Source organism: Coregonus lavaretus (assembly GCF_964263955.1).
Source record: "Coregonus lavaretus genome assembly, chromosome: 35".
Lineage (NCBI taxonomy): Eukaryota > Metazoa > Chordata > Actinopteri > Salmoniformes > Salmonidae > Coregonus > Coregonus lavaretus.
In genome coordinates this window covers 9,976,378-10,002,217 of record NC_140022.1, presented here as the reverse complement: position 1 = coordinate 10,002,217, position 25,840 = coordinate 9,976,378, and the positions used below count along the sequence as shown (strand labels likewise).

The 25,840-nt window shown below is 49.2% G+C and overlaps 1 protein-coding gene and 1 long non-coding RNA gene across 2 annotated transcripts in view; both read right to left on the bottom strand.

Moving 5' to 3' along the window:
• Positions 1-1,741: 1,741 nt before the first annotated feature.
• LOC311109605 lies at positions 1,742-7,313 on the bottom strand. The gene is made up of 3 exons (XR_014610612.1): positions 7,232-7,313; positions 2,312-2,338; positions 1,742-1,802 (listed from the first exon to the last, which is right to left on the bottom strand). It is a non-coding gene; the product is annotated as an uncharacterized lncRNA (long non-coding RNA).
• Positions 7,314-7,369: 56 nt separating this feature from the next.
• LOC311109561 (cell adhesion molecule CEACAM5-like) overlaps positions 7,370-25,840 on the bottom strand; it is a gene marked incomplete at its 5' end in the record, with an annotated part of 33,525 nt that continues 15,054 nt past the window's right edge. The window contains 4 exons of the mRNA XM_084152481.1: positions 7,370-7,730; positions 7,881-8,165; positions 19,129-19,401; positions 19,571-19,855. Coding sequence (XP_084008607.1) covers positions 7,405-7,730; positions 7,881-8,165; positions 19,129-19,401; positions 19,571-19,855 — 1,169 coding nt within the window. The 3' untranslated portion in view covers positions 7,370-7,404. The remainder of the gene's footprint in view (positions 7,731-7,880; positions 8,166-19,128; positions 19,402-19,570; positions 19,856-25,840) is intronic.

Here is a 25,840-nt window from a genome sequence, read left to right as displayed (position 1 = left end):
AGTTTCATTGACTTAAACAGCGACTTCCTACTTAAAGTAATCAACAACATAATTCAAATCAAATAGCAATCAATCTATGTTCTCGTGATATTCTGAGATATGCAGATGAGCATCTATGCTACTTCTGCTTTATGACGTCTTACATTAGCTGGATGACTTGCCTGTGGTTTGGTTGTTTCCATCACTGGCTTTAGCTGAAGAAGAGAGAAGAGATCAGTTTAGCATTCTCAAACATCTTTGTTGTGACAATTTTGAATGATGATGATCCAACTTTTTGATTTGTAACATACAGTAGATCAGGGATAGGCAACCCTGTTCCTGGAGTTCTGGAGGTACTGCATGATTTTCTTCCAACTAGGCACCACACCAGATCAACTGAGTTAATTGATCAGTTCAGTGATTGCCTAAATTCAACACACCTGGTCTTCCAGGTCGGTTAAATCAAAAACATGAAGTGCCTGCGGTCCTCCAGGACCAGGGTTGTCTACCCCTGCAGTAGATGAACGCTTTAACCATAAGCTCTTAAAGACACAAAACCTGCAAAGGTCTTGGGACGTTCTGAAACAAGGCACATCTCTAAACCGGTAATAGTCATATCAAACAAAACAACATGGAAACAGTTCTCAGAACTCAAAATGTTCTGATTGACAACCATGTAGCAGATCAAATAAAGCAGAAGATTGTGAAATAATTGGCTTTTCAACAGTACAAACTAGCAAGGGGCGACAGTGACAATTTTTATTCACAGTGTTACTTCTATAGGCGACATTTTGACAGTGCAAAAATGCATAGATGTGAAGAGAAACCAAAACCAAACAGGTTATTTCAAATACTCATCACGGCACTTCATTTAAAGCACATTTTCCTTGCAGATTCCAACTGCATAATACACATTTATATAGGCTAGTCCACAGACTGCTAACTTTAAACTCACGCTAGTAATCACCTTCTCATACTGTATGTAGATGTAACAAAAACTTGTTCTTCAAATAAATGCCACCACAAATAATATGAGAACCACATTTCTGGCTACATCTCCACATATCTGTATTGTCAAAATGGCCCCATAGAAGTACAATGTAAAAGGTATGTTAGTGTTATTACCTGTGTTAGTGGGCTGATTGTTATTATTCTGATTCATGGAGTGTTCTCTAGGAGACTTCTCCCCTACAGTGCCTACAGTATCCATGCCGACCCCAGACAGAACCCCTGAAGATCCAAGGTTGGCGACCTGAACTTACCCTACATTGCTATAAACAGTATCCAGGGCAACAGAATTCTGATTGTTGCCGGCATCCCCTGTAAAGTTACACCATCCATCAACATTTTTTACAGCAAATAGAGTAGAAGATGTTCATTGAATTTAAGATGTATTTGCCCTTTAAGTTTGCATAAGATTATGATGAGAAAACGAAATATTGTGGGTTGTGGGATTACTTCTGTGCACTCGCACTCTCGCTTTATCTCACACAAACACACGTAGGCACGCATTCAAGCGCACACGATAGGAGATACCTGTTACTAAGTAGGGGCCCTAATTCGATTAAAAGAGGTTTCTGGATTTCTGGGTTGGGACAAAAACAACACTCCTGTCCTGTTCTGTGTGGAAGCATGTGTGCAGCACATGGAAGGTTGAAAATATGAAAGGAATAATGGAAGGAATGAATGATGTTGTGTTTGTATTACTTTGGGGACCCTGTTAGCAGGTTGAATAGGGACCAGAGTCAAGTTAGGGTAACACTTACCACAAATTCCACAAAAAACCTTGCTCAAACTTTCCCTCATGGTGTCATCTGGATTTTCTGAGATGAAAAAGAGACACAAATGTAAGACATTATTAACATTTTCATTCAAATGGTTCTTGGTTTTCACTGGAATCCAAATGTTCTAATTGTTTTGTGAATCAGTGAGTATGAAGAATTGAGACAGGATGTTACGGATTCAGCCGAGGCTGCCCCTCCTCCTTACTCGGGCAGGCTTCGGCGTACGTCGTCACCGGAGTACTAGCTGCTACCGATCTATGTTTCTGTGTTCGACTTGTTTTGTCTTGATTGTGTACACCTGTTTCCCATTATGTTGTATTGTCTTCCCTAGTTAACCCTCTGTCTTCCACTGTGTGTTGTGTGTGATTGTATTCGTGATCGGCAGTCGTTAGTGTGCAGGTTATTTCCTCCCTGTGTGGAGATTGTGTATTCTCAGTTTACTTTCAAGTAAAGTAAGTTTTCGGATCAGCTCTGTGTCCTGCGTTTGACTTCGCCCACCGCATTTCACTGACGCCTTTGACACAGGAAGAGACAGAGAATCATCCTACCTTTCTTTTTCTTCCACACCAACATTCCTGAGGGGTAAAAAAATACATATTTTATTTTCCAGGTTGATCCATGGTTCTGTAGCTTATGTGTTAGGTTTAACAGAGTTAGTAATAACCCCTCTTAAAGTACAAGTCTGTGCATTAACCATTCTATCAGCTAATGAGTATGTCTTCACCCACATTTACATGCTTAAGCTGCAACAAGAAGACATAATTTCCGAGAGCACGCTTACAGTACCTGCACAAGGCCGACTTCAAATGCCAACATCAATGTGAAAGTAACCGGTGCATAAAACAGCTGATGACGAATGCAAACTATGCTAGATAAATCCTACACATGCATCAAAATAAAAGGCATACATCAAGGGACTTATTTAGGCCTCCAATCGACAATGACAAATGAAGACAAACAAACTCAAAGAATGACAAAAATCACAAAATATACACATGCCTTTTTAAAGGGCGCTAACATGCTGACCACACTGCTCGCATTGCAAAATACATTTACACATACTGTGCCTTCGGTAAGTATTCAGACCCCTTCCACATTCTGTTACAGTCGGAAGTTTACATACACCTTAGCAAAAAAATTTAAACTCCGTTTTTCACAATTACTGACATTTAATCCTAGTAAAAATTCCGTTTTAGGTCAGTTAGGATCACCACTTTATTTTAAGAATGTGAAATGTCAGAATAATAGTAGAGAGAATGATTTATTTCAGCTTTTATTTATTTCATCACATTCCCAGTGGGTCAGAAGTTTACATACACTCAATTAGTATTTGGTAGCATTGCCTTTAAATTGTTTAACTTGGGTCAAACATTTTGGGTAGCCTTCCACAAGCTTCCCACAATAAATTGAGTGAATGTTGGCCATTCCTCCTGACAGAGCTGGTTTAACTGAGTCAGGCCTCCTTGCTTGCACACACTTTTTCACTTCTGCCCACAAATATTCTATAGGATTGAGGTTAGGGCTTTGTGATGGCCACTCCAATACCTTGACTTTGTTGTCCTTGCGCCATTTTGACACAACTTTGGAAGTATGCTTGGGGTCGTTGTCCATTTGGAAGACCCATTTGCGACCAAGCTTTAACTTCCTGACTGATGTCTTGAGATGTCACTTCAATATATCCACATAATTTTATTTCCTCATGATGCCATCTATTTTGTGAAGTGCACCAGTACCTCCTGCAGCAAAGCACCCCCACAGCATGATGCTGCCACCCCCGTGCTTCACGCTTGGGATGGTGTTCTTCAGCTTGCAAGCCTCCCCGTTTTTCCTCCAAACGTAACAATGGTCATTATGGCCAAACAGTTATTTTTGTTTCATCAGACCAGAGGACATTTCTACAAAAAGAACGATCTTTGTCCCCATGTGCAGTTGCAAACCGTAGTCTGGCTTTTTTATGGCGGTTTTGGAGCAGTGGCTTCTTCCTTGCTGAGCGGCCTTTCAGGTTATGTCGATATAGGACTTGTTTTACTGTGGATATAGATACTTTTGTACCTGTTTCCTCCAGGATCTTCACAAGGTCCTTTGCTGTTGTTCTGGGATTGATTTGCACTTTTCGCACCAAAGTACGTTCATCTCTAGGAGGCAGAACGCTTCTCCTTCCTGAGCAGTATGACGGCTGCGTGGTCCCATGGTGTTTATACTTGCGTACTATTGTTTGTACAGATGAACGTGGTACCTTTAGGCGTTTGGGAATTGCTCCCAAGGATGAACCAGATTTGTGGAGGTCTACAAAAAAAATGCTGAAGTCTTGCCTTATTTCTTTTGATTTTCCCATGATGTCAAGCAAAGAGGCACTGAGTTTGAAGGTAGGCCTTGAAATACATCCACAGGTACACCTCCAATTGACTCAAATTATGTCAATTAGCCTATGAGAAGCTTCTAAAGCCATGACATCATTTCTCTGGAATTTTCCAAGCTGTTTAAAGGCACAGTCAACTTAGTGTATGTAAACTTCTGACCCACTGGAATTTTGATACAGTGAATTAGAAGTGAAATAATCTGTCTGTAAACAATTGTGTCATGCACAAAGTAGATTTCCTAACCGACTTGCGAAAACTATAGTTTGTTAAGAAGACATTTGTGGAGTGGTTGAAAAACAAGTTTTAATGACTCCAACCTAAGTGTATGTAAACTTCCGACTTCAACTGTACGTTACAGCCTTATTGTAAAATGGATGAAAAAATATATATCCTCATCAATCTACACACAATACCCCATAATGACAAAGCGAAAACAGGTTTTAGAAATGTTTGCAAATGTATTTAAAAAAAAGAAAACAGAAATACCTTATTTACATAAGTATTCAGACCCTTTGCTATGAGACTCTAAATTCAGCTCAGGTGCATCCTGTTTCCATTGATTATCCTTGAGATGTTTCTACAATTTGATTGGAGTCCACCTGTGGTAAATTCAATTGATTGGACATGATTTGGAAAGGCACACACCTGTCTATATAAGGTCCCAAAGTTGGCAGTGCATGTCAGAGCAAAAACCAAGCCATGAGGTTGAAGGAATTGTCCGTAGAGGTCAGAGACAGGATTGTGTCGAGGCACAGATCTGGGGAAGGGTACTAAAAAATGTCTGCTGCATTGAAGTTCCCCAAGAACACAGTGGCCTCCATCATTCTTAAATGGAAGAAGTTTGGAACCACCAATACTCTTCCTAGAGCTAGCTGCCCGGCCAAACTGAGCAATCGGGGGAGAAGGGTCTTGTTCAGGGAGGTGACCAAGAACCCGCTGGTCACTCTGACAGAGCTCCAAAGTTCCTCTGTGGAGACCTGTCCCCAAATGAATATAGTTGGTTCAGAGTTCGTTTTGACACTTCAAACTGCGTGTCCTGATTGCATCTGGTGTGTACAAAATCAACATGTGCGCGATGGCGCACGCGGATGCACGCGCGTGCCCGGTCTAGTCAGCGTGTAAGGCTGTGTCCGTAATTCAGCACCACTGAATGGACAGTGCCTCGGTACAGGTAGGAATAGTGGAGCTCCGTGGCGTGGTTCAAAATGGACAGTGCCTCTGTTTAGTAGACAGCTATAGAATTATTCAGTCTTTGGGCAGTTAGACATTTTCTGGGCACGGTTAGGTAGCCTACAATGCATATATGAAAATCATAACTGGCACGCTGAACTTTAGAAATTGGCACTCCAGATGAAAAAGGATGCCGATCCCCTGGGCTATAGCCACCCTTGACCCCTAGGCTATAGCCACCCTTGACCCCTAGGCTATAGCCACCCTTGACCCCTAGGCTATAGCCATCCTTGACCCCTAGGCTATAGCCACCCTTGACCCCTAGGCTATAGCCACCCTTGACCCCTAGGCTATAGCCATCCTTGTGGAATGGTGCATACAGTGTAGATCTATAATGACTTTCCACCAACGTCTTTGTAGAAATGGGAAGAGCACGAGACAATGTTGGTGGGAAGTCATTATAGTGTCTTCAATGACACAGGAGGAGAGCACACAAACGACTGCAGAGGACTAAAAACCATAAGTAGCCAAGCTTTATATAAAAAAAAGGACTTGTATTTTGGGGAAGTTGTTCAGTTGTGTTTATTTTTATAACAATACATGAAACCAAAATTGAACTAGCCTACTGGGCCGAATGAATGAAGGTACCAATTAGGCTACAGCTATCACAACCTATATTTTAATAGCAATAAAATAGCTTTTGGTTTCCAATGGTCACCAAAAAGGAGGACTCCCCCACCTCCCAATTCCCTGGCTATCAGATTACAACAAAGCTTACAAGGCCGAGTTCAAATGCTGACCCTGAAAACAAATAACTGATTACATGTAACCTACCAACCCTGGAAACTCCATATTTCGTATGGTAAAGGCACCCACACACACACACAGCCAAAATGAACCATCCTTGTATGGACCTGCAGATAGGCCTTATGCACAGTCACATAGTACAGTTATAGTGGATGGTCGATATGGTATCGAAAACATAGCATACTTGTGCGACTAGGGGAGAATCTCAATGGCATACTCCTTGCATCCTCTCTCCTACTTCTCAAAACCCATTGGATGAGAAAGTCATAGGTCCCTCCCCTATGACATTTTCCTCCAATGGGTTTTTGAGAAGGAAGCAAGGAGTAAACAATTGAAATTCTACACATGGCTTATTACTAGCAGTTTCCTAACATTATGTTTTATTGACTTGCGATGTGATGTACTTCAAGCATGCAGCGATGGCAGGAAGCATTTGCATAAAGTTCAGTTTTCCCCAACTTTGTTCCCGCCCTGTTCAGGACCCTCGCCCATGCTACCAACTGTCCCCCGCACACTTCACTACTCTTCCATTGGTAATTAATGGCTTTCAGTGCTTTCATGAGGCACTGTGAGCCTTTTCTTTGAAATAATTGTTCTAGTTTGTTTGTAACAAACAGTTGTGTAGTATGTTGACTGTGGCTATGTCTTCAGCCTACGTAGCAGACATGAGCTTGCTATAAAAGTTAAAGTAAAACTTGCCTGTTGAGCCACTCGATAAAAAAACAAAAACAGGATGGATGTAGCCTATGACAAAGGTAAAATAATCTAGCCAGCGATTTCACATCTATGCAATATCCATTGAACACTAAACATATTTTTAGGTTACCACAAAGTAATTACCATCCTTTTTGCTGATTAATTAATTAATTCAGATTAGGCTAATCCATACTGTGCGAGGTCCAAATTGGTGCCTCACTGTGACACATTATGAAGACTGTGCCCTACGGCAGGTGGTGCATCTAACCCCCTGTCTTGTCTGTAGCAGTAGCCTGAACACTACTGTAAATACAGGTAGAACAGGTATCCCCTTCAGGGGGTATAGCTCACTGTTGTTGCTGCTGTTATGTCAATCTGTGCTTCAGAAATATGTACATGTGCAGTGCTCTGTTACTATAGAGGTGCTGTTCTTACCTATTATGGTGATAGCAAGCCCTGCGACAAGTAAACCACGGACAACACCACCAACAACACCACCAACTGTGGAAGGCTCTGAAAAAGAATATATATACATTTTTGTATTGAAAGAAATTGATCAGGTATTCAACATAGTGCAGCATTCAAAATGTCCTACAACACTGGCAGTGTTACTGACATATCAATACATAAGACAGTAGCACACTTATGAGTGTCCACTCACCTGAGCCAAACACCTCTCCAACTGTCTCGCTGACTTCCCCTTCCCCACTAACAGAATTCTTCAGCTTGCAGATGTACTTGTAACCATTGGTTGGTTTGCCAGTGTCGCTTTTAGAGACATTAATCTGTTTGTCTAAGACCTCCCACTCCCCCTCTCCCACTTTCCAGCTGTAGGTGACGGGTTCAGCATCAGTGGTGTCACCTTCACAGGTCAGAGTGCAGGTGGTTTTGTTGGTGTTACAGGATGAAGTGATTGTGGGTTTGGGGACTTCCTCTGTAAATAGAGGAAAGAAACAGGAATAATTTGGGGAAATGTTTGTGAGGCACTGAATAACCTGCTGTTTCTACAAGACCACACACACACATACACACATGTATATACACACACACACACACACACACACACACACAGAGAAACACTTACTGATAACAGACAGTTTATATGTCTTGTCAAGCAGTTTGCCGTTGAACTCCACAGAATAAACTCCACTGTCTGTTTTCGTCAATCCACTGATTCTCAGCTCTCCAGTAGTCTGGTCCAGGGTTGTGCGGCCTTTGAAGGCAGCATAGATTTCCAGACCACCAAAATCATTGTCCCACTCTGCCACCTTTTTCTTCCCATGCTTCCATAAGATGCTTGGGATGGGGCCAGGCACAGTGGCCTTGTCTGGTTTCAACACGACCTCACCTCCCACTTTATGATAAAGATCTGGAAAAGCAGACATTTCATACATGTAAAAGCGTATCAATGTATCCAGGGTAACACATTATGGTTAGGGTATGAATATGTGGTCCTAACCCTATTGGCATTGAAAGTGACATTATTATGAACCTTTACTTTTTATGTCAAGAATTCTGCTTGCTGGGCGTACCTGGCCTATCTAGTCTGCCCATTTTGCCAGTATTTGCCCCCTCACCACCACCACTGGAGTGGAAATGTATCTACGCTACACCATAGATGAAAATCTTTGGGTACACCCTGCCTCTGAGGTTGTCCACTATTATATCACCAGCTAGGTTTCCATCCAATTTGCGACTGATTTTCATGTGAATATTCTAAAATCTGCATAAAACAATATGCACATTTTCCAACCAGAGATATGTTTCCATTAAACTGAGTTTTTGCGGATAAAAGGCTGTATGATGACGTAGTGAAAATACAAATTATGCCATTAAATTCCCATGTACCGAATAAAAAATACAAGTTTAATTGGGTTTCCATCGCATTTTACACTCTACTGATGGTTTGTCCAAATCTTTTGCGTTATATAGACTGTTGTGTTATATAGACTGTTATCTACATAACTGTTATCTACAGCTAAGGTATCTACATTATGAGATTATTATGGATAAGAGCGAAATTATTTGTATTTATCAAATTGCAACAAAGCATCGATCATCATGTCACCAGAATAAGAACGTCAATATTTATTGGAAAGGAGCATCAAACTCATAACCTTGCACATTCACCACCCTGTGAAGTTCATCATCATTTGTTTAATCTGTAGCCTAATAAACTGCATGCTATCCCGAGTCGTACTAGGAGGACCACACAACATGTCATCGCGTGACCAAGTTTATTTCCATATGATGGTTATTATAACCATAAAAGCGCATAAAAGCGCAATTAAAGATCCCACCTTGTCTAGCGTATTTTGTTTTGTCGACATTTGGAAAGTTTACCTTAAAATGTTGTTTCACACACACACGTAAACACACATGTACACACACATACACACGTACACACACACATAAACACTTACGTGGTCGTTCTGCAGTGGTCGGGAGAGGTTGTGTTTTCTCTAGCAGGAGGTAAGCTTGGCTTCTTATATGGTGTTGAGTAAAGCTTAAACCATGTATGTAGATCGTAGGTAGGTAGTTGTAGTTAGGTATTGTAGGTAGTTTATTTAGGTAGTTATTTAGGTAGTTATTGTAGGTTTCCGTAGGTAATTATTGTAGGTAAGTATTGTTTACGCCGGAGCCCGGCGAAGCACGAGGCTAGCTAGCTAGCGGGTAGCTACTGGTAACGTTTAGCAATGGTGGAGAGTTGTTTCCAATGTTAATGTGCTAGCTAGCCAACGTTTAATTTTTGCTGCGTTATGAAAGGAACTAGACACGGACACGAATTATCTGTTTAGTGTGTTAACACACTATTGGTAGTTTGTTGTAACCAAGTATTGGTGCTAAACTGTGTGTTATTGGATGCTAGCATGCTAGTTAGCTATGGCGTCATAGTTAGGCATCGTGGGCTGTTGTGGGTAGTTACTGTAGGTTAGCATTGTTTTTCGGCGGTGCCGGGTGTAGCACGAAGCTAGCTAGCTAGCCGTTCTTCAAACAAAGTCAACACAGTAGCCATTGCTAGCTAGCCAACACGACCAGCTAACTGTACTGTAGTAGCTAAATACAATATACTTGTGCTAGCTAGCCAACATTTAATTATTGCTGCGTTATGAAAGGAACTAGACACGGACACGAATTATCTGTTTAGTGTGTTAACACACTATTGGTAGTTTGTTGTAACCAAGTATTGGTGCTAAACTGTGTGTTATTGGATGCTAGCATGCTAGTTAGCTATGGTGTCATAGTTAGGCATCGTGGGCTGTTGTGGGTAGTTACTGTAGGTTGGCATTGTTTTCGGCGGTGCCGGGTGTAGCACGAAGCTAGCTAGCTAGCCGTTTTTCGAACAGAATCAACACAGTAGCCATTGTGTGCTGTACTGTGGCAGCTAAATACAATATATTTGTGCTAGCTAGCCAACGTTTAATTATTGCTGCGTTATGAAAGGAACTAGACACGGACACGAATTATCTGCTTAGTGTGTTAACACACTATTGGTGGTTTGTTGTGACCAAGTGTCAAGGCGTGCTGAAGGTGGGTGTGGTGTAGGAATCATGCGCAGGACGCAGAGGCTCAGTCCAAAGGCTTTAGTGCAATATATATTATATATATACACAACAGAAGCACAATAAGCCCGAAGGCAAAAAGCACGACGCACACAGGCGACAAAACGAATGACGCACAAACATGTGCAAACAACCCTCTACAAAACACTGGAGGGAAAAATGTAGCTCCAAACACGAAACAGAAGCGCAATCACACACAACGACAAGCACACACAACGAGAACTAAATAGGACACTAACGAGGACTAACAAGACACAGGTGTACAACATCCAGACAAAACCAAACGAACATGAAACATAGATCGGTGGCAGCTAGTACTCCGGGGACGACGACCGCCGAAGCCTGCCCGAACCAGGAGGAGGAGCAGTTTTGGCCGAAACCGTGACAGTACCCCCCCCTTGACGCGCGGCTCCAGCCGTGCGCCGACCCCGGCCTCGGGGACGACCAGGAGGACGCGGAGCAGGGCGCGCGGGATGGTCCCGGTGGAACTCCGACAGGAGAGATGGGTCTAGGATGTCCCTCCGCGGCACCCAGCACCGCTCCTCCGGGCCGTACCCCTCCCACTCCACGAGATACTGGAGACCCCCCATCCGGCGTCTAGAGTCCAAGATGGACCGAACGGTGTACGCCGGAGCCCCCTCGATGTCCAGTGGGGGCGGAGGAGTCTCCCCTATCTCATTGTCCTGGAGTGGACCAGCTACCACCGGCCTGAGAAGAGACACATGGAACGAGGGGTTAATATTCTTATACTCAACAGGTAGATGTAATCTATAACACACCTCGTTCAATCTTCTCAGGACTTTAAAGGGCCCCACAAACCGCCGACCCAGCTTCCGGCAGGGCAGGCGGAGGGGTAGGTTTCTGGTAGAGAGCCAGACTCGATCTCCGGGTGCGTACACCGGCCCCTCACTGCGGTGGAGATCGGCGCTCGCCTTGTGACGAAGGACGGCCCGCTGCAGGTGGACGTGGGCAGCGTTCCACGTCTCTTCCGAGCGCCTCATCCAATCATCCACCGCAGGGGCCTCGATCTGGCTCTGCTGCCAGGGTGCCAGAACCGGCTGGTAACCTAACACACATTGGAAGGGGGTTAGGTTAGTAGAGGAGTGGCGGAGAGAGTTCTGGGCCATCTCGGCCCAGGGAATGTACCGTGCCCACTCCTCCGGCCGGTCCTGGCAATACGACCTCAGAAACCTACCCACATCCTGGTTGACACGTTCTACCTGCCCGTTACTCTCCGGGTGGTACCCTGAGGTAAGGCTAACCGAGACCCCCAAACGCTCCATGAACGCTCTCCAAACACGAGAGGTAAACTGGGGACCTCGATCAGACACTATATCCTTGGGTACCCCGTAATGCCGGAAGACATGGGTAAATAGGGCCTCAGCGGTCTGTAGGGCAGTAGGAAGACCCGACATAGGGAGAAGACGACAGGCCTTAGAGAACCGGTCCACAACGACCAGGATGGTGGTATTCCCCTGAGAGAGGGGAAGGTCTGTCACAAAATCCACCGAGAGGTGGGACCATGGTCGTTGTGGAACGGGCAGGGGTTGTAACTTACCCCTGGGCAGATGTCGGGGCGCCTTACACTGGGCACACACCGAGCAGGAGGAGACATAAACCCTCACATCCCTAGCCAAAGTGGGCCACCAGTATTTAGTGCTAAGGCAATGCACTGTCCGGCCGATACCCGGATGTCCAGAGGAGGGTGACGTGTGAGCCCAGTAAATGAGTCGATCCCGAATCTCGCGCGGAACGTACCTCCGACCCTCAGGACACTGTGGAGGGCTGGGGTCGGTACGCAACGCTCGCTCGATTTCGGCATCGACCTCCCACACCACCGGTGCCACAAGGCAAGACTCCGGTAGTATGGGAGTGGGCTCAACGGACCTCTCCTCCGTGTCATACCGCCGGGACAGCGCATCTGCCTTACCATTCTGGGACCCAGGGATGTACGTGATTTTAAATACGAACCTGGTGAGAAACATACTCCATTGAGCCTGGCGAGGGTTCAGTCTCCTCGCTGCCCGGATGTACTCCAGGTTCCGATGGTCAGTCAAAATGAGGAAAGGGTGTTGAGCCCCCTCAAGCCAATGCCTCCACACCTTAAGGGCTTGAACTACAGCTAACAGCTCCCTGTCCCCAACGTCATAGTTACGCTCCGCCGGGCTGAGCTTCTTAGAGTAAAAGGCACAGGGGCGGAGTTTAGGTGGCGTGCCGGACCGTTGAGAGAGAACGGCCCCTATACCAGCCTCAGACGCGTCTACCTCGACCTGAAAGGGTAATGCGGGATCCGGATGCGCTAGCACCGGAGCCGACGTAAACAGGTCCTTCAGTCTCCTAAAGGCCCTGTCCGCATCGGCTGACCACTGCAGGCGCACCGGACCCCCCTTCAGAAGGGACGTGATGGGAGCTGCCACCTGTCCAAAACCCCGGATAAACCTCCGGTAGTAATTCGCAAAGCCCAAAAACTGCTGCACCTCTTTTACAGTAGTTGGGGTTTGCCAATTACGCACAGCGGACACACGATCCTCCTCCATTCTCACCCCTGACGCGGACAACCGATAACCCAAAAAGGAGACCGACTCCTGGAAAAACAGACATTTCTCTGCCTTGACATATAGGTCGTGCTCCAACAGCCTCCTCAATACACGACGCACCAGGGTTATATGCTCGGCTCGGGTAGACGAGTACACCAGAATGTCATCAATGTACACGACCACCCCTTGTCCCTGCATATCCCGGAAAATGTTATCTACGAAGGATTTGAAGACTGATGGAGCATTCATCAACCCATATGGCATGACGAGATATTCGAAATGACCTGACGTGGTACTAAACGCTGTCTTCCATTCGTCACCCTCCCTAATGCGCACCAAGTTATACGCGCTCCTGAGATCCAGTTTTGTGAAAAACCGCGCTCCATGCAATGACTCCGTCATGGTCGCAATCAGAGGGAGTGGATAACTGTATTTCACAGTAATCTGATTGAGACCACGGTAATCAATGCACGGGCGCAACCCTCCATCTTTCTTTTTCACAAAAAAGAAGCTCGAGGAGGCGGGAGAAGTGGAGGGCCGAATGTATCCTTGTCTCAAAGATTCGGCTATATAAGTCTCCATAGCTTTTCTCTCCTCTTGAGACAAAGGATACACATGGCTCCATGGGAGCGCTGCTCCTGCCTGGAGATCAATCGCACAATCCCCCTGTCTATGAGGAGGCAACTGCGTCGCCCTAGTTTTGCTAAACACGAGTGCTAAATCCCCATATTCAGGCGGAATGTGCAGTGCGGGCACTTGGTTTGGACTTTCCACCGAAGTCGCCCCCACGGAAACACCCAGACATCGCCCCTCGCACTGAGCAGACCACCCATCGAGAGCCCTCTGTTGCCACGAAATAGCAGGGTTATGGGTGCTTAACCAGGGAATCCCCAGCACCACTGGGTACGCAGGAGAGTCGATCAGATACAACTGTATAGTCTCCTCATGACCCCCCTGCGCACACATCCGAAGTGGCGCTGTGATCTCCCTGATCAACCCCGACCCCAACGGGCGGCTGTCTAAGGCATGAACGGGAAAAGGTTTGTCAACAGGTAGGAGAGGGATCCCTAACTCAAAACAAAACTTACGATCAACAAAATTCCCAGCTGCGCCTGAATCTACTAGCGCCTTATGCTGGGAATGAGGTGCAACCTGTGGAAAACAAACAGGTATACAAAAGTGTGCAACAGAAAGCTCTGGGTAAGTGGGACGTCTACTCACCTGGGAGGCCCCGCCAGTGCGTGGCCTGTTGTCGTTACTCCCGGAGAACCCTCCCCCGCACCTGGCCGTAGTGTGCCCTCCACGACCGCACTTGGTGCAGGAGACAGGCCCCCTCGGGCTCTTCCTACTCCGTTCTCTAGCGCCGGCACCCCCGAGCTCCATAGGGCTCGGCTCTGAGGTGCCGGAGGGCGGAATGGACGGACTCCCCTCGGGACGTCCACGGGTGGCCAGCAGGATGTCCAGACGGATGGACATATCGACCAACTGGTCGAAGGTAAGATGGGTATCCCTGCAGGCCAACTCACGTTGAACGTCCTCTCGTAGGCTACATCGAAAATGGTCGATGAGAGCCCGTTCATTCCACCCTGCATCCGCCGCTAGAGTCCGGTACTCTAGAGCGAACACCTGAGCGCTCCTCCTCCCCTGTCTCAAATGGACTAGACGCTCCCCCGCCGCTTTGCCCTCAGGTGGATGGTCGAACACGGCCTTGAAGCGGCGGGAGAACTCGGCGTAGGTGATGGTGTTGGCGTCCATCTTCCTCCACTCGGCGTTAGCCCACTCCAACGCCTTGCCCGTGAGACAGGAGATGAGGGCGGAAACGCTCTCGTATCCCGAGGGCACCGGGTGTACAGTGGCCAGGTAGAGCTCCACCTGCAGGAGGAACCCCTGACACCCGGCAGCTGTTCCGTCATACGCCCTCGGGAGCGAGAGCCGAATCCCCCTGGGTTCCGAACCTGGGACTGGTGGACCGACCGATGGAATGGACAGGGTAGGTGGAGGTGTGGGTACCCTGCTGGCCTCCCATCGGTGCATGATGTTGATTACCTCCTGTAGAGCGGTCTCCAGTTGTTGGATCTGGTCCTCTTGCCCACGGAGATGCTCCTCGAGCGACACAGCCGAGCGACACTGCCGATCCTGCTGATTCCATTGTATGGTGTGTGATTCTGTCAAGGCGTGCTGAAGGTGGGTGTGGTGTAGGAATCATGCGCAGGACGCAGAGGCTCAGTCCAAAGGCTTTAGTGCAATATATATTATATATATACAACAGAAGCACAATAAGCCCGAAGGCAAAAAGCACGACGCACACAGGCGACAAAACGAATGACGCACAAACATGTGCAAACAACCCTCTACAAAACACTGGAGTGAAAAATGTAGCTCCAAACACGAAACAGAAGCGCAATCACACACAACGACAAGCACACACAACGAGAACTAAATAGGACACTAACGAGGACTAACAAGACACAGGTGTACAACATCCAGACAAAACCAAACGAACATGAAACATAGATCGGTGGCAGCTAGTACTCCGGGGACGACGACCGCCGAAGCCTGCCCGAACCAGGAGGAGGAGCAGTCTCGGCCGAAACCGTGACACCAAGTGTTGGTGCTAAACTGTGTGTTATTGGATGCTAGCATGCTAGTTAGCTATGGTGTCATAGTTAGCTAGCTGAATAAAGTGGGTTGAGTCTATTCCTTTAAACATTGAACCGCTGTGGTTCACAACAATTCTGATTTCTAAAGGTGGAAGTTGGGAGAGTTTTTGTTCGGGTGGTTCAGTGAAACAATTATAGTTTCTGAGGTGGAAGTTTTGGTGAGGGAGGCCCTGCTCTCTCCTCTCCCAGATGTTTAGTTCATTTCATTCCGATCTCCTCTGCATTATTGTAGCCATTTGCTACAGCCTGTCAACTATGCCTCTGCCTATCCCTGTTCTCTCCTCTCTGCACAGAATACACAAACGCCTCACACCGCGTGGCTGCTGCCTCTCTAACCTGGTGGTCCCTGCACGCACCCCACACCTGGAGTTCCAGGTCTCAGGCAGCCTCTGGAACTGCCGTTCTGCTGCCAACAAAGCTGACTTCATCCCAGCCTATGCTAACCTCCAGTCCCTCGACTTCCTGGCGCTGACGGAAACATGGATTACCACTGAAAACACTGCTACTCCTACTGCTCTCTCCTCGTCTGACCATGTGTTCTCGCATACCCCGAGAGCATCTGGTCAGAGGGGTGGTGGCACAGGAATCCTCATCTCTCCCAAGTGGACATTCTCAATTTTTCCCCTAACCCATCTGTCTATCTCCTCATTTGAATTCCATGCTGTCACAGTCACTAGCCCATTTAAGCTTAATATCCTTGTCATCTATCGCCCTCCAGGTTCCCTTGGAGAGTTCATCAATGAGCTTGACGCCTTGATAAGTTCCTTTCCTGAGGATGGCTCACCCCTCACAGTTTTGGGGGATTTCAACCTCCCTATGTCCACATTTGACTCATTTCTCTCTGCCTCCTTCTTTCCACTCCTCTCCTCTTTTGACCTCACCCTCTCACCGTCCCCCCCTACTCACAAGGCAGGCAATACGCTTGACCTCATCTTTACTAGATGCTGCTCTTCTACTAATCTCACTGCAACTCCCCTCCATGTCTCCGACCACTACTTTGTTTCCTTTTCTCTCTCGCTCTCCTCCAACACTACTCACTCTGCCCCTACACAGATGGTAATGCGCCGCCGCAACCTTCGCTCTCTCTCTCCCACTACTCTCTCCTCTTCCATCCTATCATCTCTTCCCTCTGCTCAATCCTTCTCCCTCCAATCTCCTGATTCTGCCTCCTCAACCCTCCTCTCCTCCCTTTCTGCATCCTTTGACTCTCTGTGTCCCCTATCCTCCCGGCCGGCTCGGTCCTCCCCTCCAGCTCCGTGGCTTGATGACTCATTGCGAGCTCACAGAACAGAGCTCCGGGCAGCGGAGCGGAAATGGAAGAAAACTAAACTCCCTGCCGACCTGGCATCTTTTCACTCCCTCCTCTCTACATTTTCTTCATCTGTTTCTGCTGCTAAGGCCACTTTCTACCACTCTAAATTCCAAGCATCTGCCTCTAACCCTAGGAAGCTCTTTGCCACATTTTCCTCCCTGCTGAATCCCCCCCCAACCCCCCCCCCTCTCTCTCTGTGGATGACTTCGTCAACCACTTTGAAAAGAAGGTTGACGACATCCGATCCTCGTTTGTTAAGTCTAATGACACTACTGGTCCTACTCACACTGCCCTACCCTATGCTTTGACTTCTTTCTCCCCTCTCTCTCCAGATAAAATCCTGCGACTTGTGACTGCAGGCCGCCCAACAACCTGCCCGCTTGACCCCATCCCCTCCTCTCTTCTCCAGACCATCTCCGCTGACCTTCTCCCCTACCTCACCTCGCTGATCAACTCATCCTTGACCGCTGGCCATGTCCCTTCCGTCTTCAAGAGAGCGAGAGTTGCTCCCCTTCTCAAAAAACCAACACTCGATCCCACTGATGTCAACAACTACAGACCAGTATCCCTTCTTTCTTTTCTTTCCAAAACTATTGAGCGTGCCGTCTTTAGCCAACTCTCTTGCTGTCTCTCTCAGAATGACCTTCTTGATCCAAACCAGTCAGGTTTCAGGACTGGTCATTCAACTGAGACTGCTCTTCTCTGTGTCACGGAGGCTCTCCGCACTGCTAAAGCTAACTCTCTCTCCTCTGCTCTTGTCCTTCTAGACCTGTCTGCTGCCTTTGATACTGTGAACCATCAGATCCTCCTCTCCACCCTCTCCGAGCTGGGCATCTCCGGCGCGGCTCACTCCTGGATTGCGTCCTACCTGACCGGTCGCTCCTACCAAGTGGCGTGGCGAGAAGCTGTCTCCGCACCACGTGCTCTCACCACTGGTGTCCCCCAGGGCTCAGTTCTAGGCCCTCTCCTTTTCTCCCTATACACCAAGTCACTTGGCTCTGTCATATCCTCACATGGCCTCTCCTATCATTGCTACGCTGACGATACACAACTAATCTTCTCCTTTCCCCCTTCTGATAACCAGGTGGCGAATCGCATCTCTGCATGTCTGGCAGACATATCAGTATGGATGACGGATCACCACCTCAAGCTGAACCCTGGCAAGACGGAGCTGCTCTTCCTCCCGGGGAAGGACTGCCCGTTCCATGATCTCGCCATCACGGTTGACAACTCTGTTGTGTCCTCCTCCCAGAGTGCGAAGAGCCTTGGCGTGACCCTGGACAACACCCTGTCGTTCTCCGCTAACATCAAGGCGGTGACCCGCTCCTGCAGGTTCATGCTCTACAACATTCGGAGAGTACGACCCTGCCTTACACAGGAAGCGGCACAGGTCCTAATCCAGGTACTTGTCATCTCCCGTCTGGATTACTGCAACTCGCTGTTGGCTGGCCTCCTTGCCTGTGCCATTAAACCCCTACAACTCATCCAGAATGCCGCAGCCCGTCTGGTGTTCAACCTTCCCAAGTTCTCTCACGTCACCCCCCTCCTCCGCACACTCCACTGGCTTCCAGTTGAAGCTCGCATCCGTTACAAGACCATGGTGCTTGCCTATGGAGCAGTGAGGGGAACGGCACCTCTGTACCTTCGGGCTCTGATCAGTCCCTACACCCAAACGAGGGCATTGCGTTCATCAACCTCTGGCCTGCTGGCTCCCCTTCCTCTGCGGAAGCATAGTTCCCGCTCAGCCCAGTCAAAACTGTTCGCTGCTCTGGCACCCCAATGGTGGAACAAGCTCCCTCACGACGCCAGGACAGCGGAGTCACTCACCACCTTCCGGAGACATTTGAAACCCCACCTCTTTAAGGAATACCTGGGATAGGATAAAGTAATCCTTCTACCCCCCCCAAAAAAAAAAATTTGTAAAGTGGTTATCCCACTGGCTATAGGGTGAATGCACCAATTTGTGAGTCGCTCTGGATAAGAGCGTCTGCTAAATGACGTAAATGTGCCCTTGAGCAAGGCACTTAACCCTAATTGCTCCTGTAAGTCGCTCTGGATAAGAGCGTCTGCTAAATGACTAAAATGTAAATGTAATAATGTATATGTCCGCTAAAGCAGTTTGTTTGCTGTTGAACTCCACATAATAAACCTCACTGATTGTTTTCAACATAGTGCAGCATTCAAAATGTCCTACAACACTGGCAGTGTTACTGACATATCAATACATAAGACAGTAGCACACTTATGAGTGTCCACTCACCTGAGCCAAACACCTCTCCAACTGTCTCGCTGACTTCCCCTTCCCCACTAACAGAATTCTTCAGCTTGCAGATGTACTTGTAACCATTGGTTGGTTTGCCAGTGTCGCTCTTAAAGAGATTCATCTGTTTATCTAAGACCTCCCACTCCCCCTCTCCCACTTTCCAGCTGTAGGTGATGGGTTCAGCATCAGTGGTGTCACCTTCACAGGTCAGAGTGCAGGAGGTTTTGTCTGGGGTACAGGATGAAGTGATTGTGGGTTTCGGGACTGCTTCTGTAAATAGAGGAAAGAAACAGGAATAATTTGGGAAAATGCTTGTGAGGCACTGAATAACCTGCTGTTTCGTGCACGACCACGCGCACACATACACACATGTACATACACACAGATGTATGCACACACACACACACACACACACACACACACACACATAAACACTTACTGATAACAGACAGTTTATATGTCTTGTCAAGCAGTTTGCTGTTGAACTCCACAGAATAAACTCCACTGTCTGTTTTCGTCAATCCACTGATTCTCAGCTCTCCAGTAGTCTGGTCCAGGGTTGTGCGGCCATTGAAGGGAGCATAGATTTCCATACCAAAATCCTTGTCCCACTCTGCCACCTTGTTCTTCCCATGCTTCCATATGATGCCTGTGATGGGGCCAGGCACTGTAGACTTGTCTGGCTTCAACACGAGCTCACCTCCCACTTTATGATAAAGATCATCTGGAAAAGCAGACATTTCATACATGTAAAAGAGTATCAATGTATCCAGAGTAACACATTATGGTTAGGGTATGAATATGTGGTCCTAACCTTATTGGCATTGAAAGTGACATTATTATGAACCTTTACTTTTTATGTCAAGAATTCTGCTTGCTGGGCGTACCTGGTCTATCTAGTCTGCCCACTTTGCCAGTATTTGCCCCCTCACCACCACCACTGGAGCGGAAATGTATCTACGCTACACCATAGATGAAAATCTTTGGGTACACCCTGCCTCTGAGGTTGTCCACTATTATATCACCAGCTAGGTTTCCATCCAATTTGCGACTGATTTTCATGTGAATATTCAAAAATCTGCATTAAAACAATATGCACATTTTCCCACCAGAGATATGTTTCCATTAAACTGAGTTTTTGCGGATAAAAGGCTTGTCACGGACAGAAGAGGACCCAAGAGCGCAAGTTCAAATTCAGAGTTCTTTATTGAAGGTTTCAGGCGGGAAGAGGAGTGCCAGGGGTGTCAGGGGTTCCAGGGGTGCTTGGGGCTCTGGGGTTTTACAGGGTCCTGTGGGTACCTGTGCTCCGGGGGTCACCAAATGTCCGGGGGTGTCCAGTCCAAGTGCTTAGTGTGTGTGTTCCCCAGTGATGGAGCGGCGTATCGGGCTGAGGGTGGTGAAGCGTCTGGGCACGCTCATCTGGTGGTCGGAGACCTGGGGGAACACACACACAACAGCAATATGAATGGCAGGCAGAAGTACAGATCAGGGCTGGGCAAATATCGTGGTGAGAGACAGAAGGCAGAATCGAGTTACCGGAGGGGCTGAAGATCGGAGAGTAGTCGAGGTCCAGAAGGCAGGTCGGGATAGACGGGGCAGTAGAACAAGGAGGCAGTCAAGAAAGGATCGGTATCACAAACAGGAGTCAGAGCGCAGACAGGCAGGTTACTGGTCCGGGTTTGAAGACGATCTGACAGGGCTTGGCTGAAAAACAGGGCTTGATATACTGGGAGAGGTTAGTGGGGAAATGCAGTTCAGCTGGCAGAGTAATTAGAACAGAGTGAGGCAAGGTGAGGATGGTGAGTGGGAAATGCAGTGCAGCTGGCCAGGTAACAAGAGCAGAGCAGGGCGGAGCCAGGTGGAGCTCGTTAGGCAGAGTAGGGAGAGAGTGAGCAGAGTGGCAGAGATTTGAATGCAATTAATGTTGCTACCAGGGAGAGAGAGTGCTCATGACAGGACCCCCCCTCCAAGGGACGGCCCCAGAAGTCCCAAGAACAACATCATGCCGGGAGGGTGGAGGGGAGCAGGCGGCGGGTCAGAACTCCTCCGAGCGGTCCGAGTGAATCTCCTCATCCTCAGAAGGAGCTGGAGGGTCACGGTCGGGAGACAGGACAGGCACTGAGACAGGAGCAGGGTCAGGCACAGGACAGGAAGCAGGGCGGGCAGGACGGCTAGGAACCCCTCTTGGACGGCCCCTACGGATTGCAGGCTGATCAGGATGTAGTCGGTGGAAGTCAGTGATAAGGGTCCGGTCCACTATCCTCCTGGCCGGGATCCAGGTCCTCTCCTCTGGACCATATCCCTCCCAGTCAACGAGGTACTGGAGACCCCTACCCCTTCGCCTAGAGCGGAGCAGCCGCCGGACGGTGAAGACAGGACCGCCATCTACGAGGCGCGGAGGAGGTGGCGCCGGAGCTGCAGGGACCAGGGGACTTTCATGGACCGGCTTGACCTTGGAGACGTGGAAGGTGGGGTGGACCCGCATGGAAGCGGGCAACTGAAGTCGGACCGCCGTTGGACTGATGACTTTCTGCACAAGAAAAGGACCAATGAAGCGAGGGGCCAGCTTTCGTGATTCAACCCGCAGCGGCAGATCCCGGGCAGACAGCCAGACCTTCTGACCAACCCGGTAAGTAGGTGCTGGGGTCCTCCGTCGGTTGGCACCGACGGCGTAGCTGGTTCCAGACTTCAGGAGCACAGTGCGAGCCTGGGCCCAAGTGCGGCGGCAGCGGCGGGCATACGCAAGAGCAGACGGACAGGTGGCATCCGCCTCCTGGCTGGCAAACAGTGGAGGTTGATACCCGTAGACACACTGAAAGGGGGAGAGCCCGGTGGAGGAACTGGTGAGTGAATTATGGGCATATTCCACCCAGAGCAGGTGTTGAGCCCAGGCCCGGGGATTTTGGGAAGCCACACACCTCAGTGCCTTCTCCAGCTCCTGGTTCATGCGTTCAGTCTGGCCGTTTGACTGCGGGTGGAATCCAGACGATAGGCTGGCGGTGGCCCCAAGGAGATGACAGAACTCCTTCCAAAAGGTTGCTGAGAATTGCGGGCCCCGGTCTGACACTATATCCTGGGGTAGGCCATGGATACGAAACACATGTTCCAGGACCACCTGGGAGGTCTCTTTAGCAGAGGGTAGTTTGGGAAGGGGCACGAAGTGGGTCATCTTACTAAAGCGGTCAACAATGGTAAGGATGACTGTGTGTCCGTCAGAGGGCGGAAGGCCCGTAACAAAGTCCAGTGAAACGTGGGACCAGGGCCTCTTGGGTATGAGTAGGGGTTGCAGCAACCCAGCAGGAGGCTGGTTGGGGGTCTTGTTTCGGTTACAAGTGGGACAAGCTCGGATGAATTCTCTGACATCCCGTCTCATCCGCCGCCACCAGAACCGCTGGCGGACCAGATGAAGGGTGCGAGTGATGCCGGGATGACAGGCCAGACGGGATTCGTGCCCCCACTGAATCACAGGTGACCTGAGATTTGCTGGAACAAACAGACGGTTGGGGGCGCTGGTGCTTGGACCTGGCTGGTCCCGAAGAGCCTCCATGACCTGCTTCTCGATCTCCCAGGTGAGGGCCGCTACGACCAAGTGGCTGGGAAGAATGGGGGCTGTCATGGCGGTGGTCTCGTCCTTCTGAAACATCCGGGAAAGAGCATCAGGTTTGATGTTGCGAGATCCCGGGCGGTAGGAGAGCGTGAAATTGAAGCGCGTAAAGAACAGAGACCACCGCTGTTGACGGGAGTTCAGCCTCCTGGCTGTTTGGATATACTCCAGGTTCTTGTGGTCTGTCCACACTACGAATGGTTCCTTTGACCCCTCTAACCAGTGCCGCCATTCTTCAAGGGCGAGCTTGACAGCCAACAGCTCGCGGTTCCCAATGTCGTAGTTGCATTCGGCAGGGGTTAGCCGACGGGAGTAGAAGGCACAGGGGTGCATCTTGCCATCCTCAGCTGCTCTTTGAGAAAGCACTGCACCCACTCCCACGTCCGAAGCATCTACCTCCACCACAAACTGCCTTGCTGCATCTGGCATCTGGAGGATGGGAGCAGAAGTGAAACATGTCTTGAGGATATTGAAGGCCTTATCAGCAGCTGATGTCCATTGGTACGGTTGTTTAGTGCTGGTTAGCGCCGTGAGGGGTGCAGCCACTGTGCTATAGTTTCTGATGAATCTCCTATAAAAGTTGGCAAAGCCCAGGAACTGTTGCAACTTTTTCCGAGACTCAGGAACTGGCCAGGAAGTGACAGCCGACACCTTCGTGAGATCCATCTGAATGCTGCCCTCGGTCACCACATACCCCAGGAATGAAACGGTTTTGGCATGGAACTCGCACTTCTCTGCCTTCACGAAAAGAGAGTTCTCCAGCAGGCGGCGCAGGACCAACTGGACGTGGTGCGTGTGTTCTGACAGAGTCTTTGAGAATATTAAAATATCGTCAAGGTACACAAATACGAACGTATTTAGCATGTCCCTGAGGATATCATTCACTAGGGCTTGAAAAACTGCTGGGGCATTGGTGAGGCCGAAGGGCATGACGAGATATTCATAGTGGCCGGTTGGTGTGTTGAACGCTGTCTTCCATTCGTCTCCCTCCCTCATCCGCACCAGATGGTAGGCATTGCGAAGGTCCAGCTTTGTGAATACAGTGGCTCCCTGCAGCAGTTCGAAGGCAGACGAAAGTAAGGGCAGTGGGTAGCGATTCTTAACCGTGATGTCGTTCAGACCCCGGTAATCTATGCATGGACGAAGAGAACCGTCCTTCTTGCCGACAAAGAAGAATCCCGCTCCTGCGGGGGAAGATGACGGTCTAATTATCCCGGCGGCAAGAGAGTCATTAATGTAGTCCTCCATGGCCTTTCTTTCCGGGGCTGACAGTGAATACAGACGACCCTTGGGAGGTGCTGTGCCAGGCAGGAGATCAATCGCGCAGTCATAGGGTCTGTGTGGGGGTAGAGATGTCGCCTTGGATTTGTTGAACACCTCTTTCAGGCTGTGGTAACAGGCCGGAACATTGGATATGTCGGGGGTAGCGCTAGATCTTTCCCGGTGAACGGGCAGGGTGGCCCCCCTTAAACAGGTCTGGTGACAACTCCTTCCCCACTCACGGACTGTTCCTGTCTCCCAGTCGATGTGGGGGTTGTGCTGACGGAGCCACGGGTATCCAAGAATGAGTGGTTGGCCAGGTGAGTGTAGGAGGTGAAACTGGATGGACTCCTGGTGGTTTCCTGACAGCAGGATTGTCACAGGGGCGGAGATATGAGTGACAGTGCCAAGATGATGCCCATCCAGGGCTCGTGCAGGAATGGGTTGTGTCAGTTGATGATGGTTCACGCCCAGTTGCTGTGCAAGCTCAGGGTCCATGATGTTTGCTTCGGCTCCGGAATCCACAAGGGCGGCCAATGTATGAGTCTTGTCAGAAAGCTGAAGGCGGAGATGAAGCAGGGTCTTTCGGATGGAGGGAGACTGAAGGCTTGTTGAGCTCACCCGGATCTCCCCTACACCTGGTGAGCTGCGGCTTTTGCCGGACAAGTGGCGACACGGTGATTTTCGCCACCACAGTAGAGGCAAAGGTTGGAGCTTAGACGGCGCCGACGCTCCTCGGGAGTCAGAGAGGCACGGCCAATCTCCATGGGCTCAGGCTGATTGAGTTGGCTATGGGACTTGACAGGCAGGGGCTGGACAGAAGCGGTATCGACCCGAGTGCGGATGGCAGGTTGACTGAGACGGCCCTTCTCCCTCCTCCGGGTCTGTATACGGCGGTCAATGCGGACGGCAAGGTCAATGGCGGCATCAAGCGTTGAGGGCGGGTCATGGGAAACAAGCTCGTCTTTGATATAGTCCGCCAGGCTATGGAGGAAGGCTTGCACCAGTGCCTCTGGGTTAAACGAGCTTTGACTGGCCAGGGTACGAAAGTCAATGGAGAAGTCTGCCACTGTCCGATTGCCCTGACGGATGGTGAGCAGAGCTTGTGACGCTTCGGCTGTTGGCGAGCCTAGGTCAAAGACCTTTAACATCTCCTCCTCAAAGGCACTGAAGGAGGCACAGGCTGGGGTTTGCCGGTCGAATTCCGCCGTTCCCCACAACCGAGCTCGACCGGTGAGATGTGTGATGACATACCCCACCTTGGCTCCCTCTGTTGAGAAAGTCCTGGGCTGTAGTGCAAACTGGATTCGGCAGCTGCTCAAGAATGGTCTTACTTGCTTCTGGTTGCCATCAAAACGTTCCGGGTTCCCAATCTTTGGTTCAGGAGCGTGGGGATCTGGTGGCAGCACTGCCGGGCCTGCAGCATTGGGACCTCCAGCGGAGGGATGAAGGAGTGTCGGTGGTACAGGAACAGAAGGACCAGGGGGGGGTGCAGGTGGAGTAGCCGGGTTTGAGAGTAGTTGCAGGGCTTGGGCTAGCTGTTGTTGCTGCAGTTGGAACTGTTGTTGCTGCTGGTTGAATAGCTGGAGAAGGGAAGCGATGTCGCCAGCCATCCGATTTATGTCTCCCTCAGAGCGTTCCAGTCGCTGTAGGGCAGTCATCTCTGGCTCTTCTTCCATCGTGGTCAGGGAGTGCGCTGGGTCCATGATGGTCAGATCGTTCTGTCACGGACAGAAGAGGACCCAAGAGCGCAAGTTCAAATTCAGAGTTCTTTATTGAAGGTTTCAGGCGGGAAGAGGAGTGCCAGGGGTGTCAGGGGTTCCAGGGGTGCTTGGGGCTCTGGGG